The 13,697-nt window shown below is 39.0% G+C and overlaps 1 protein-coding gene across 1 annotated transcript; it reads left to right on the top strand.

Annotated features, from left to right (window-relative positions):
• Positions 1–261: 261 nt before the first annotated feature.
• On the top strand, positions 262–11,917 carry taf7 (TAF7 RNA polymerase II, TATA box binding protein (TBP)-associated factor). The gene is made up of 12 exons (XM_087851247.1): positions 262–970; positions 2,320–2,396; positions 2,492–2,570; positions 2,800–2,933; positions 3,116–3,236; positions 3,380–3,438; positions 3,913–3,985; positions 4,687–4,800; positions 7,649–7,843; positions 10,476–10,588; positions 11,194–11,253; positions 11,647–11,917. Exons 1-12 carry the CDS (start codon positions 952–954, stop codon positions 11,689–11,691), a joined length of 1,089 nt encoding a protein of 362 aa, XP_087707373.1. The 5' UTR covers positions 262–951; the 3' UTR covers positions 11,692–11,917.
• The last annotated feature ends 1,780 nt before the right edge of the window (positions 11,918–13,697 follow it).

The raw sequence follows: 13,697 nt of genomic DNA on the forward strand, positions 1-13,697 counted from the left end.
TATGTTTCAAATTAAAAGCACACCACCGTACCGTGGATGGTTAAAATCAACGCCAGTGGAAAACTTTAATACCGCAAAAAGAAAACCTTCTATATAAATAAAAATGTCTATCTGGCAGTTTTCTTGGAAGTTTGCTTCTTATTAGCGATGATAGTTTTCCCCGAAATATTTTATTATGAAATATTTGACGATAGCGTGTTTACCGGGAAGTGAGTCCAACAGTCCTTTAGGTTATCGATTTGTGTCGTATTGAAAAAAAAAATAATAATAAACCAAATATAATAACAAACTTAGCGTTTATTTTAGATTACTGTTTAATTACAGTGTAATTCTAAATAGAATAAATTTAAATAAAAAATAGCCGCATATTTCCTGTGGTATTTCCTCATTCCTACTTCCTTCCTACTCTTTTACTGACAGACCATTTAACGTAACGATACGAACATCAAATAATAATTTTAAATATTTATAGATACATTTAACTATATTGGATAAAGAATATTCGTTATTTTTTGTTTTTTTTAAAGTACGACTGACAAGTCTCGTGATACAGATGGTCGCGTGGGACGTTCCAAATTATCGGAATTTTTTATTTTACTGTCATGCGCTGAAAAACAAACTAGCTAACTTTCACTGTTAGTCCTTATTTAATAACATGGCAGTACAAAAATATGCACACATATATATTATAATTACTTAATTATTAACTGAAATATGCCTATAATTTGTAATTTAATGCTCAGACATACGAGTTGTACAGCCAAGATTAAGAAAATACAAATTTCCGAGGAGGTATTGAAAGTAGCAAAGCCGTATACAACGCTCTTGTTTTCGCTCGTGATTATGCTATGCTAAGAAGTCTCGTTTTTGTCAGTCAGAATCGTCATGTTTATGCGTGTTTAGCATTGAAATATATCTATACAGCTGCACCATCTAAACTTCTAAACGACGATGACATCTAAACTGAAAGGTACGTTAAAATCCTCTGCCCTTATCCTTATGCTAAAGATAACTAGCTGTTAGCCTCGTAGCCTCCACTTTTGCGAGGTAAGGAACACTTTTCGTTGTCGGTTATTAAGATGAAGCTGATATAACTCAATGATAGTAACAATAATGGTGATGATGAAACAGAACATGTTGTCGGTGGCAAATTTTAACAACTGTGTTCGCAAATTAGCGTTTATCGTTCCTGTCTTTTGAACATTGTGTATAATCTTCTATAGTGTTATTGTTCCACAGTGTGGTAGACGTCATTAATGTAAGATGCACAAGTAACCTTAATTAGCTGTAATTATCTGTGTTTTACTTTTGATGTAAAGACATTCGTGATAGAATTTGAAAAGAGATTCTGAGTACATTTGGTTGGAACGTTGGTTATTTTTTCGTTCATTTATTCATTCATAGTATAATATAATAAACTAAATGTTATATTGAACTAATAATAACGTTTGTTGGTTTGCATATACGCACTGTGAGAAATAAAAATGGTTTGGCTATTTACATTTTTAGCTTATTACATTGTAATTTCCTTTTTTGTCAGCACTGAAATAAACTTTACTGTTGTAGGTACTTAAGATAGTAGTTAGTGTTTATATACTAGTGTTTATACACTAGTGTGTATTTCTAGTGTTGCTGCCCAGTGAAAACCTCACACCATTAAAGACAATTTTCCACAAGTTTAAAAAAAAGCAAAACAAAGAACACTCAAAGTAAAATAATGCATATAAAATCACCAAACTTGGAGATTTCTTTCCACGGGAAGAACATGAAAGACTATAAAGTGATCAGTAATTAAAGCTGTCAAAAAATGTGGTGGAGTGTAGTGTTTGCCCCTGAGATATAATGTATGTAAGAGAAAATGCTCAGCTAAGGTACTGAAAATGCTTTAAATAGTCCACAGACCAGTCCATCCAGCCAATGATTCAATAGAACTGACTTTAATTTGTATAGCGCCAAATCACAACAACATTTGCCTCAAGGAGTTTTATATTGTAAGGTAAAGACCCTACAATAATACAGAGAAAGCCACAGCAATCAAACAAAATGCTATGAGTAAGCATTCAGTGAAGAAACTTCCAGCAGAATCAGGCTTCAGGAGTGGCGTCCATCTGACACTGTGAAAAAAAGACAGTGGAAGAGAGCCAGAGATTAATATATTAGATACTATATTACTTCTTCCTTCAAAATAGGAAAAATGAGTTCCATAATGTACTGTATATTTTAATTTTAAAGTAGAATGACAAACTTTGTAGTTTGTCAGCATATAGCAAGCAAGACATATTTGAATACTTTCATTATGGTGATGTGTTTTGATTTTAGTCGGGAAGGTCGGTTCCAAGAGTAAGGAGGATGCCCCTTATGAGCTGGAGAGCCAGTTTGTCCTTAGGCTTCCTTCGGTGAGACGTTTGCACTTGCAGAAATTCATTGTTTTATGGAAATTCACTTTTCTCACCATCAATATGATCTGGCTTAATTTTTCTTTCTTTTGCAGGAGTATGCCTCAACAGTAAGAAGGATTGCACAGTCTAGCAGTATGAACATGAAGGACAGACTCACCATTGAGTTGCACCGTAAGCTGCTCACAATCTTGGCACTGGTTTAATTTGTCTCACGCTGTCTCCCTGTCTTGTTATTCATTTACAGTCGGGTCCAGAATTTTGAATGTTGTAAATATTTCTATAGCAGTTTCATTCTTTTTCTTATTTAAATGTAACAATGATTGTAGCATACTAACGTATCTAGTTAAAGAATTGACACCCACATGTCCCCCTAACAGTCATTTGTCCCTCTTATTTGTAGCTGATGGTCGTCATGGCATAGTTAGAGTAGACCGTGTTCCTTTGGCCTGCAAACTGGTTGATCTCCCCTGCATGATTGAGTCACTCAAAACGGTGGACAAGAAGACGTTTTACAAGACCGCAGATGTCTGCCAGGTAAGCACGAGAGTGGAAATAAATCATTTTTACAGTTTTCCATTATTTATTGGTTTAAAATAAAAGTACATTTTGGATTTTAGATACATGTTATGTAAATTTATTTTCCCCGGTTACAGTGCAGTGCAGTACAGATTAATCAGCATGATATTTAGCATTCATTTTTCCCATCCACGGGTTAGATGCTCGTGTGTACACTAGATGGAGACCTTTACCCCCCTTTGGAAGAGCCAACTGGCACTGACCCTAAGACCAAAAAGAAGGATAAAGACAAGGACAAGAAATTTGTTTGGAATCACGGCAGTAAGTAATTATATACACACAGCAGCTTTTTGACTTGTTTATATCAAAAACTTGGCATATCAGCAGTTCAGGAAACATAATGTCCCCTCGTTGGGCAGTGGACTGATTTTTGGCTTCGCTAATCCCATTGTTTTGCTCTTTAGTCACCTGCCCTCTGAAGAACACGCGCAAGAGGAGATTTCGGAAGACTGCGAAAAAAAAGGTTCTGCCATTTTTCATTTTCCCTACAGCAATCCCCTCCCGTGTCCCATCCATCTCCTTAGCATCTCGTTTGATGATCCATCTTTTTCCTAGGCTCTCTTCCAACAAGACATTTACATTTCATAAAACAGGAACTATGGTAAAAGTGAAAACTAAGATTTACATATAAATAAAGCCTTTCCATCTTAGTGTTCCCCAAAGGCATGCAAAAAAGCTATTTCACTATTGCTTTGATCAAAGTGAAAGCGAGTGGAGCTGGAGCACTACACTTCTACTTTGTCTTCTGAATAAATCTTCCTGAAGGTGCAGAGCTGAGCCATATTGATTTGGCCCCTTCTGTTTTTAATCGCTAATGTACTTCCTGGCATGTGGCCAGCTGCTACCTTTGTGTGTGTGTGTGTGTGTGTGTGGGTAAGACAAGGCAAGAGAGATGCTGCTAATACTACAAGTAACTCGATCTCTTTGTCTCTTGCAGTACATCGAATCTCCTGATGTGGAAAAGGAAGTGAAGAGATTGCTGAGCACAGATGCTGAGGCTGTCAGCGTCCGTATCCTTTTTGACACCTAAACATTCTGCACGTCCATCTTAGGACAATAGTAATGGTGTGTATAAACCATCAAAACAATAGTGTATTACATCTTTAAAAGTACTTCAGAGTAAGGCAGAATCAGCTGGCCATTACTCGTAACGTGAAATCTAGTCAGTTTTTCAGAAGCGTCACATAATTACCACTCTTTGTCTTTTAGGTCAAACATAATCTCTGTTTAATCTACCATGTAAAATATGTTGAAGTTAGGCCCAAGTGGCTTTCCTGAGTCCTGCATGGTTACATGGCTCACCTGATTTGACTCTCTCTGATGCCTTTGAGAGAGATGCACTGTGCGAGGAAGCTATTAGTGCTTTAATGAAACCCTAAACTTGCCTGACAGAATAAGAGCATAGCGAGGCTGCCTTGAGTGGCTGCTTGCTGTGTGTTAATTGAGATGGACTGATCATTATCATTGCTTAGTTGGTCACAGTGAAGTGAAGATTCTTATTTTAATTTTAGTGCTTGCATACAGCTGGGGAGATAAACACGGCACTAATGAATGTTAAAACGGAGACAGTTTCTCTGCATCTAATTTGACCCTTCAGGTCTTTTTTTGAAGTAGGATTATTCAAAAGACAAAAGTCTTTTACTTTAGTTTAGACCCTCTGAAGGTTAAAGGAATCTGCAGAAGGTGTGCCGACCCTTAACTTAGTTATCAGGATGGGAGGTTATCGCAGAGGATGAGTCCAAGGAAGCAGATCAACACAGCTCTCTGGCCAACCTGGATTCCTCACCTGGGACCTCAGGACACAAGATGGGCCATGGGTCCTCTGGTAAATAAAACGTAATTTTAAAAAGTCGTGTGAAATAAGATGTGGTACACTCTGTTATACTGCTCAGCCAGCTTCTCAATTCAGCTAAAAAAGAGAACATGTTCTGCTACCTAGAGGTGGGATTCACCATACATCCCACGATATGATATTATCACAATACCTAACACACGATACGATATTATTGCAATTTTTTAAAAATATTTTGCGATATTCAGATTCTGTACATAAAGGTAAACTTTATCAATATTCATTTTATCTAATATCAAAGTCTCACACTCAGTCTTTCTCTCATTTCAGTTTTATTGTTGACAAACTGAACGGTTTGTATTACAGTCTAGTCCAACTTAACTGAATCAACCATCTGGTACAATTATAGCTATTCTGAACTATGCAGTTTATGAAAACTATGCAGCCCCTTCAGCAACTGAAGAACTTGAAAGTAAATTAAAACAAAATATAATTTTACATTCAATAAAAAAAGTTTTAAACTTAATTAAAATAAAACATGTCTTAAATTAAAATAAGTAAACTGTCATGTTTATTGCTGCCAAAAAAAAAGTTAAACACATTTGGACAGTGAAGGAATGTCAGGATTCTTGCTCAGAAAAAGGATCAACATGCTCTGAAGTCAGAGCACAAAAACCTTTTTTGTAACAAAATATCGATTTCTGCTGTCCCTGTATCGATACATTATTAGCAAACAAAATATTACCATACTACACAGTATAGATTTTTTCCCCCACCCCTACTGCTACCCAGGCCTTTTAGCTGACCTATATGAACACGCGCAATAAAGCTTGATTGATTTAGTGTTTTTAATAATAGCATTATAATTGGGATGAGCATTTAAAAATGGTTATCCGAATCAATAAGACTCAGAATACTAGTGAACACATCATGTAATTAGGATGCAATTCCTAAACTTTTCTTTACTCTGGATGAGACGTATGTACACATGCATAGGCCTGTGCAGTATGACCAAAATCTCATATCCCGATATAAGACATGTATCGTCCCGATAACGATATAAATCACAAAAATGTAACATTTTCTGTAAATTCTGTGAATCTCGGGCAGCTCGACTTGCGTGAAGTGTTTCCAGCTGCGCGTCGTGTAGCTGGAGTCGAGTGTTTAGACATCATACATCTTTAGACATAAGTTGTAACGGCCGCCATTTTCTTTGTGAGTATTTATTGCACAGCGTGCTGCGGGGAAAAGCCTGTTCTAACGTTTGAGTCTAAGGTTTATTTTTTTTTAGCACCTGGCGGCTCTTTTTTTTATTCTCATCCGTAAACACTGCATACTGTTTCACGTGATTCGGTTTATTTTGAAAAGTCTTAACAGGATCTTGAGCTTTATTGTGAAAGGTTTATGTGGAAAATAAACAAGCGGACACGCGATGGTTTTACCATCGTTGTTGCTAACGACAACGCATAAAAACAGTTGCTTGTCCGTAAATTTTAAAAAAAGGGAAAATACCACGAGGTAAAATTGTAATTTTACAAACCTGTACATATAAAAGTTGTAACTATATGACAAAGTTGGAAAGAAAAAGTGATTGTACTTATATTAAATATAAAGCTGGGCTCACACTGTGCGATTTTTGGCCCATTTTGAGCCGATTTTTCAGTCGTGCGACCGTTTTGGTGATGGCCTGATTTTGGCCTTCATCGTGCATCGTGTAGTATACGTGGGGTAACGAGAAGCCATTAACACCTCATGACCAGCTCCCGATCATCAATCACTTAGTCGTGAGGATCCTCACCACCGTCGTGAGGGTATCACCGCAGCCGCTCACACTACGCACGCGCAAACACATAAATGTCGGTGAAAAAGACGGAGTAGCACGGCAGTGCAGCGTGTGATCTGGACACAAGCGATGGAGGCACAACTTGTAGAACTTTGGAAAGCTCATCCGAGCCTTTTCGATGTGGCCTCACAAAATGATCACGACCACAACAACCATGAAAATAGTTGGATTTACAAGCTGCTCAATCACAGCTGCTTGATCAATGTTTTCATTAGCAATTTAGCAAAGTTGATGGTGGTGGTGTGCGTGTCTGTGTGAGTGAGCGACAGATTTTCTGTTATAACCTTCGGGTATAAGCATCGGGCCGTATAGTGTGAGACCCTGCATCGTGACCTACGAACTTCTAACCCCTGCGAGTCAATCGTACAGATTGAGCAGAAGCTGAATAACGCGACTGAAAAAATCGCAGTGTTTGCCCAGCTTAAGAGAAAGAGAGAACTTTAAGAAATTAATATAGCCACTACAGTGACCATCAAAACGATGAAAAAATATTGCCGTAAACAGTTTATTTTGCGACACCACGAAACAAACGATAGCGTAAAATGAAACGATAGTTTTTATATCGTCATCCGATATATATCGTTATATCGAACAGCCCTACACATACATACTAAATGATCTATCCATAAAGCTCATCAGATTGTTCATAAAACAGTCATGAACAAATTAGTGCTGCTGTAACAAGCAATTATGAACAAAAACATTTCCCTAACCTTTTTACCTCATTTCATTTCCTCCTTTCATTCCTTCCCATACCTTCAGGTATGTGGCTAAACTAGCTAGTGGTTCATGCTTGAGTGACTTCTACTGTACTGCCAAGTGTTGGAGCAGAGTTATTTTTGCCATGTAAGAGAAGAGCAGGCTGGTTGTTTAGACTCCACATTTATTCCTTCCTGTCATATAAGCCCAGAGTTTTAAAGCTCCAGCAGACTGTTGGCTCTGTGACCTAGATTAATCCCAGAGCAAGTGCTCTAAATTCTCGCTGTTTCCATCTTTGTGTTTGCGTTTCTAACGCTAATGTGCTTTCTGCATCACCAGTCCAGCATGATGAACTGAGGGAGATCTTCAATGACATCAGCAGTTCAAGTGAGGACGAGGAGGACGAAGGGGACCGGCATGAAGATGAGGACTTGAATATCATGGACACAGAGGATGATCTGGTCCAGCAGCTCCAGGACAAACTTAATGAGTCCGATTCTGCACAGAATGAAAGTGATAGAAACAACCAGATAGGTATGAGGCAGAAAACGATATACAAGTCATTGTATATAGTTTTCATCGCTGCATTAACTCATAAATAAAATCACCACTAGCTGCAGTCCAACTGATATAAATTACATTTTGTTGATAAAAATCTCTCACCAGCATCTCTAATCAGATTTTTTATTTTCTGAAAACAACTTATAAGAATATTGTAAACACAGGAGAGATAGATGTGATTATTATGTGTGTGTGTGTGTGCGTGCACCCAGGTGGATGTGAAGTAAGTGCCGCATTAGAATTATGCAATCTTTCATGCCGTGCTTGCAGTCTACACCACAGAGATAATTCTCTTTCCCTTAGCCGACTTGCTCTGCATACAAACAGTTGTTCATTTTTCAGTTGCAGCAGTCACAGCCAACAAAGTGGGCTTGGCTGCGCAGAGATACTCGTCGAAGCAGAGGTCAAAAATAACCTGAGCAAGGTGTCCGAACTTTTAATCGAAGTTGAATTTTTTAGCTCATCACACACATTCAAATAAATAGCCTTACTCGAATACACGTGCTGCGCCCTCATCCACAGAGATGCTCATTCTGACAGCTCTCAGCTCTCCTCTTCAAATAACCAGTCTGACAGGTGTTGTGGCTCAGCAGGAGGCTCGGGGAGCTGTCCAGTTTGACAGCACACTACCTCCTTAGCTAGATACATAGAACTGTCAGTCAGGCAGCACTACTGGCCAGCTCAACTGTAGCATCTTGGCGGAGCCCTTCTCAATATGTTGGAGCCGGGCCATGCATTATAATGGCATCCATGCATAGCAGTAAAATAGGGCTGCACGATTTCGCATAAAATGAGAATCACGATTTTTTGGCTTAGAATTGAGATCACGATTCTCTCACGATTTTCTTTTCCAGTATAAATATTTATTGCACTTATTAACTGCACATCAACTTCGTAACAGTTGAGACTGAACATAAAAACAATAAATAAACATAAAAACAACAAATGTCTCACGTTTTGTGGTTGCCGCAAAACGTTGTACTGCTTGAAATTCCGTCTCCACCGTTGCTCGACGCTGCGTGTATAGAGCAGGTAGTGCAACAATAGAAAAATAGTTGCGGGACGGCACTGTGTAGCGTTTGTCTAGGGTGTTGATCATTTTCCTAAACCCCTCGTTTTGCACAGTGTTGATGGAGCCATATCTTTGGTCAGGTGATAAGTAATAGCCTCCGTAATTTCTTTGTGCCTGCGGGAGTTCGACGTGTATAGGGAAGGGTGGTTGACCGGGACGGATTTTCTCCTGTCACTTTCTCGTCATCCCTGACGAGCAGTGTTGCCAACTCCTCAGTAAGGAAAATCGCTATTGGCTGTCCTAAAAGTCGCTAGAAGTCGCTAAATAACGTCATCACCTAATTTGCATAATTGGTCATGCTAATGTAATTGTAATCTATGTTGTTGGAGAGAGAAATAACATCGTGGAAGAGACATAAAGTGAGTAAAAAACATCCTAAATGCATTTAGAATTTATTTAGAACTACAAATTAAATTTATTTTAGCAATTATTGTTTTTTTAATGTCACAATTCCAACCCTGCTCCTTTACACGGGCTTGGACCGGCAAAAGTGATCCGAAATAGGCGCTCTGGTGGAGTTACTTTGTGTGTGTGTGTTTATAAGTAGTTTTAAACCTTGTGATCCACAAAACAGCATAAGACTAAAAGAGTAAAAGAAGAACTGACTGCGTTACAGCACCCGCTGCTTGTTGAGAGTAAAAGTAATATGCGCTTTCACGTCTTTTTTTTAGCGACTTTTTTTTTTAGAAAAAAAAGTTTTTTTTAGAAAAAAAAGTCGCTAGGGGGTCTGAAAACTCGCTAAATATAGCGACAAAGTCGCTAAGTTGGCAACACTGCTGACGAGCTCTCCGTTGTTTTTTCCCTGCTAATTTTAGCATCACACGGCACAGCTTCTGTATCACGTGGTATAAGGCTCCGCCCTTGTCATTTGTTGAGCAGGAAGAGTGAGCGCTTGTTTTCATGCAGTTTACGTCCCGGATCAAAATGCGGTACAATCGTCGTCTTTTTTGTTTATTTATTTATTTTTATCGTTGTCATTTGGAAATGAGATCGCACATAAGTATGAATCGAGATCGCGATTTTCTAACGATTAATCGTGCAGCCCTACTGTAAAAGTTGAATGAATGGGTTCACATGGCCTCCTTATTGTTAGATAGTCTGCATGACAACAGCTTTGTCAGAAGTTGGAGCCAGGGGAAAGTGGTGAATGGATACAATTAGTTATAAGATGGTTGATTGGTGGTGGAGCCACGGGTTTCTGTGAGACACGGTCACTCTGGGTGGATTTGATGAGAACTCTGTGTGGTGCATAAAGCAGACTGATTTAGTTGTGTCTTTATAGAACTGCATCCTGCTGACTCGTGTCCTTTTAAATCGACTGATTGTTCCCATTATGGATAATTTGTCAAACTGAAATGGAGGCATCCTTATGGTTCAGCAAGCTAAGCTGCATATCTCGTCCCCGTGGCAAGTGTAGTGTCTCAAATTATGTCACATCATCTTCGCCCTCCAACCTTTCTTTGCCTCCTCTTTGCAGCACATAAGTGTTTTTATGACAGCCCTCACACATGAACCTCCCACTGTGTCCTGCAGTTATGGAGTACCAGGTGCAGATCAACAACATTAAGGCCAAGCTTCAGGAAACTCGTGCCCGCAAGAAACAGCAGGAGGAGCTCATCATGAAAGTGGAAAACCAGGCCCTCAAAGTAAGCACTGAAAACACTCACACGTTTTTTCACCCGTTCATCCAAAAACTAGGTCTGCATGTACAGAGACGTAAACAAGAACATGCAGATGAGCTTGGAGGCAAAATTCTTCATGCAGCATAAATTCTCTCAAAGGTGACGGGAAAACCTAAATAACAGCTGATTTCACACGTTGTTGGAGGACATTATTTTTTTTAAATGCTTATTTTAAAACCCAGAAATTTGCCTCTCTGCTGCTAGCCTTTTTCTCTGTAAGTTTTTCCATGCACAAAAAAGGAGCCGAAAGTTCATTCTTATGCCCGGCACTCTTTAGTGGAGAATTTACAATGAGTGAAACATGAGCGGACACGACCCTTCCTACGTTGCCATTTAACGCTCTCATTGCTCAGTGTTTTGGGACCGTCGGAGCCCCATCTCCAGTCGTTATTATCACAGTCACATGGAAAAGGTCAGCTGTCTCTGACTGGCATTCCAAGTGGCCTTTCTGTCAGAGAGGAGATACTGACACGAGCAGCCCAGGCCGACACACATTTAAAGCCATCACAATTTAATGAGGCTCAGCATGTCGACTCAAACAAACCTTGTTTGCCTCTCTGCTCTTACAGAACCGTTTCCAAGCCTTGTTGGATGAGATTATTCAGCAGGAGGAGCGGGAGATGGAGCAGGTAAGCACCTTTTTGTAAAAGCCAAGGATCAGTGCTCACTGTGAGCTTTCTACAGCCTTCAGCACTTTGCATGAATTTATCTTGAATGAATGTCAAATATCATGTCGGCAGATGGTGTTGTGTTTGCTATCCTTTTTAAACCCAACATTTTTCATGCCTAATAGCAAAGTTGAAAACCAATCAAGCGCAATTTAATTTGACAGCAGCTACCAGGGGAGTCCTTTTTGTAGCTGTGGCATAGTGGCCACCCACTGTCCAGGGTCGTTGTTTGTATTGACAAATGACTGCAGCAAATTAATGTGAAAAGACATGTTAATCATCATCCACTTACCCTCCAATTACACCACGGTGCTGTTGGGCATCAATCACGCCCTCTATTTTCTGCTCCAACAGCTGGCCTCCCTGCAGGAGCAGCTGGACTCACTGATAGAGAAGTGACCACCAGGGGGCAGTCACATGTCATCTTCTGGCATACAGGAAAGACAAGGAGGAGAAAAGCCTTCATCCAGGGAGAAGAGAATTTTTATTGGAAGTTGCTGTGTCATTCCTTTAAATTTGTGATTTTTCCTATTACACAGCACACAGATTGGTTCACTCAAAGTTTGTGTTTTTAAGTTGACAAAATGCGTTTGTAGTTACTGTGTGATTAAACTGTTCCACCTCAGTGGTTAATGTTGTCTGGGTGTTTATTGTCTTAAAGACAAATTGTTTACTGCAGGTCAACATTTATTTTATTACCCGTCAGAAAAATAAGTTACAAAATGTATTTATTTTTGTTTATATATTCCTACATCATTGGTACTAATGACCAGCATGGTCATGGTGAATTTTGGTTCAAACACACCTGATTGTGGCAGCTTAGAGCTGTTTGCAGCTCTACTGCAAACAGCTCTACTGCAAACAGCTCTTACTGCTTAACTGTTATGTAATATACTCTCCACTGAGGGATTTGGGTTTAAGTCATGCCAGGATAGTTTACGTATACCTTTAATGTCACTGGAATTGGTTTTCTTCTTTCAAATTTGTTTGTGTTTATATTTTCATGGACATAGATATAGAAGTAGCAAAGACTTTGACTGCTAAATTTGAGCTTTTTTGTTGTATAGTACCTTTAACACTAGAATTACTGACCCTTTTTTTTTCCTGGTGCAAGTCCCTACTACTAGATTTACTGACCCTGCGCAAATTTGCGTAAATTCCCCTGAACCTAACACCTCCTAGCACCCCGCTGAAAGGCCTTCAGCTCCATTGTTCTCCTGCTTTTGTTGTGCAAACATAACCTCCGCCAACCAGGATAGAACCATGAGAAGGTCTTTCCTTCCAATCGTTGTCAGACTCAACAACAAAGTACCTGCAGCCTACAATACACCATATTAGTAGTAGCTTTTATGTGCAGTATTATGCAATATTAGTTCTTGTCCATCCTTGTCACTACATTGCATGCCTGTCCATAAACATATATACACAGAGTATATGTACATATATTTATATATCCAGACCTTACATAATATATATAAAGTCTAGTTTAAGATATCTGGGCCTTTTCATGTGATATAGGCTAACAAGGATTTGAATGTCCCCCTTGAACTTTCACACATTTTGTCACATTACAGCCACAAACATGAATCAATTTTATTGGAATTCCACGTGAAAGACCAACACAAAGTGGTGCACACGTGAGAAGTGGAATGAAAATCATACATGATTCCAAACATATTTTACAAATAAATAACTGAAAAGTGGGGTGTGCGTAATTATTCACAAATCACAAGATCACAAATCTTCCACTGCAGCACGTTGACAGTGAAGGGAGGGTGAAGACAAATATCTTCCTGTAGATCTTCACATATATATTATGTGTCTGACAACTCTTTTTTTTTTTTAACAAAGCTGCCTGTCAGCACACCACACTGGCCTAACTTTAACCCGTAGCAAAATCCAATACAGGTGCAGGTTTAATACAGGCTATCTGGGACTGTGTCTAACAGAATAGTTCAAGTCTCCAAATGGATGTTTTTAGGTGTTGTGTGCACCATAAGAAATCGAGGTAAAGGCTGCATGGTCATCTCAAGGCATATTGATGTTTTTATGATAACAATTTGTAATATTATTAGGAGGCTCAACGTCTGCGGGACCATTGCTAACCTCATGAGAAACGACCACAACAGACAAAAATCAACTGAAAGATTTAACATGTTAACAAAAAGGAAGAAGAACCAAATAAAGTCAAAGGTGAAACACACATAAAAAGCCGGCGAGATCAAAGCAGGTGTATGGGGAGAGACGATGACCCCGCTTTTAAAAGAGAAAACAGAAAAGCTCATGTTGACAAGCCAGTATTTCTGAGAGTCCTTTTACAGATGAAACATGATTAAGAGCTTTTTGGTAGGTTACATCAGCTCTGGGTTCACAGAGGAAAACAGAATCTGAAATGAAGTTTCATG

The sequence above is a fragment of the Neolamprologus brichardi genome, chromosome 2 (assembly GCF_056152115.1).
Source record: "Neolamprologus brichardi isolate AB-2024 chromosome 2, ASM5615211v1, whole genome shotgun sequence".
Classification (NCBI taxonomy): domain Eukaryota; kingdom Metazoa; phylum Chordata; class Actinopteri; order Cichliformes; family Cichlidae; genus Neolamprologus; species Neolamprologus brichardi.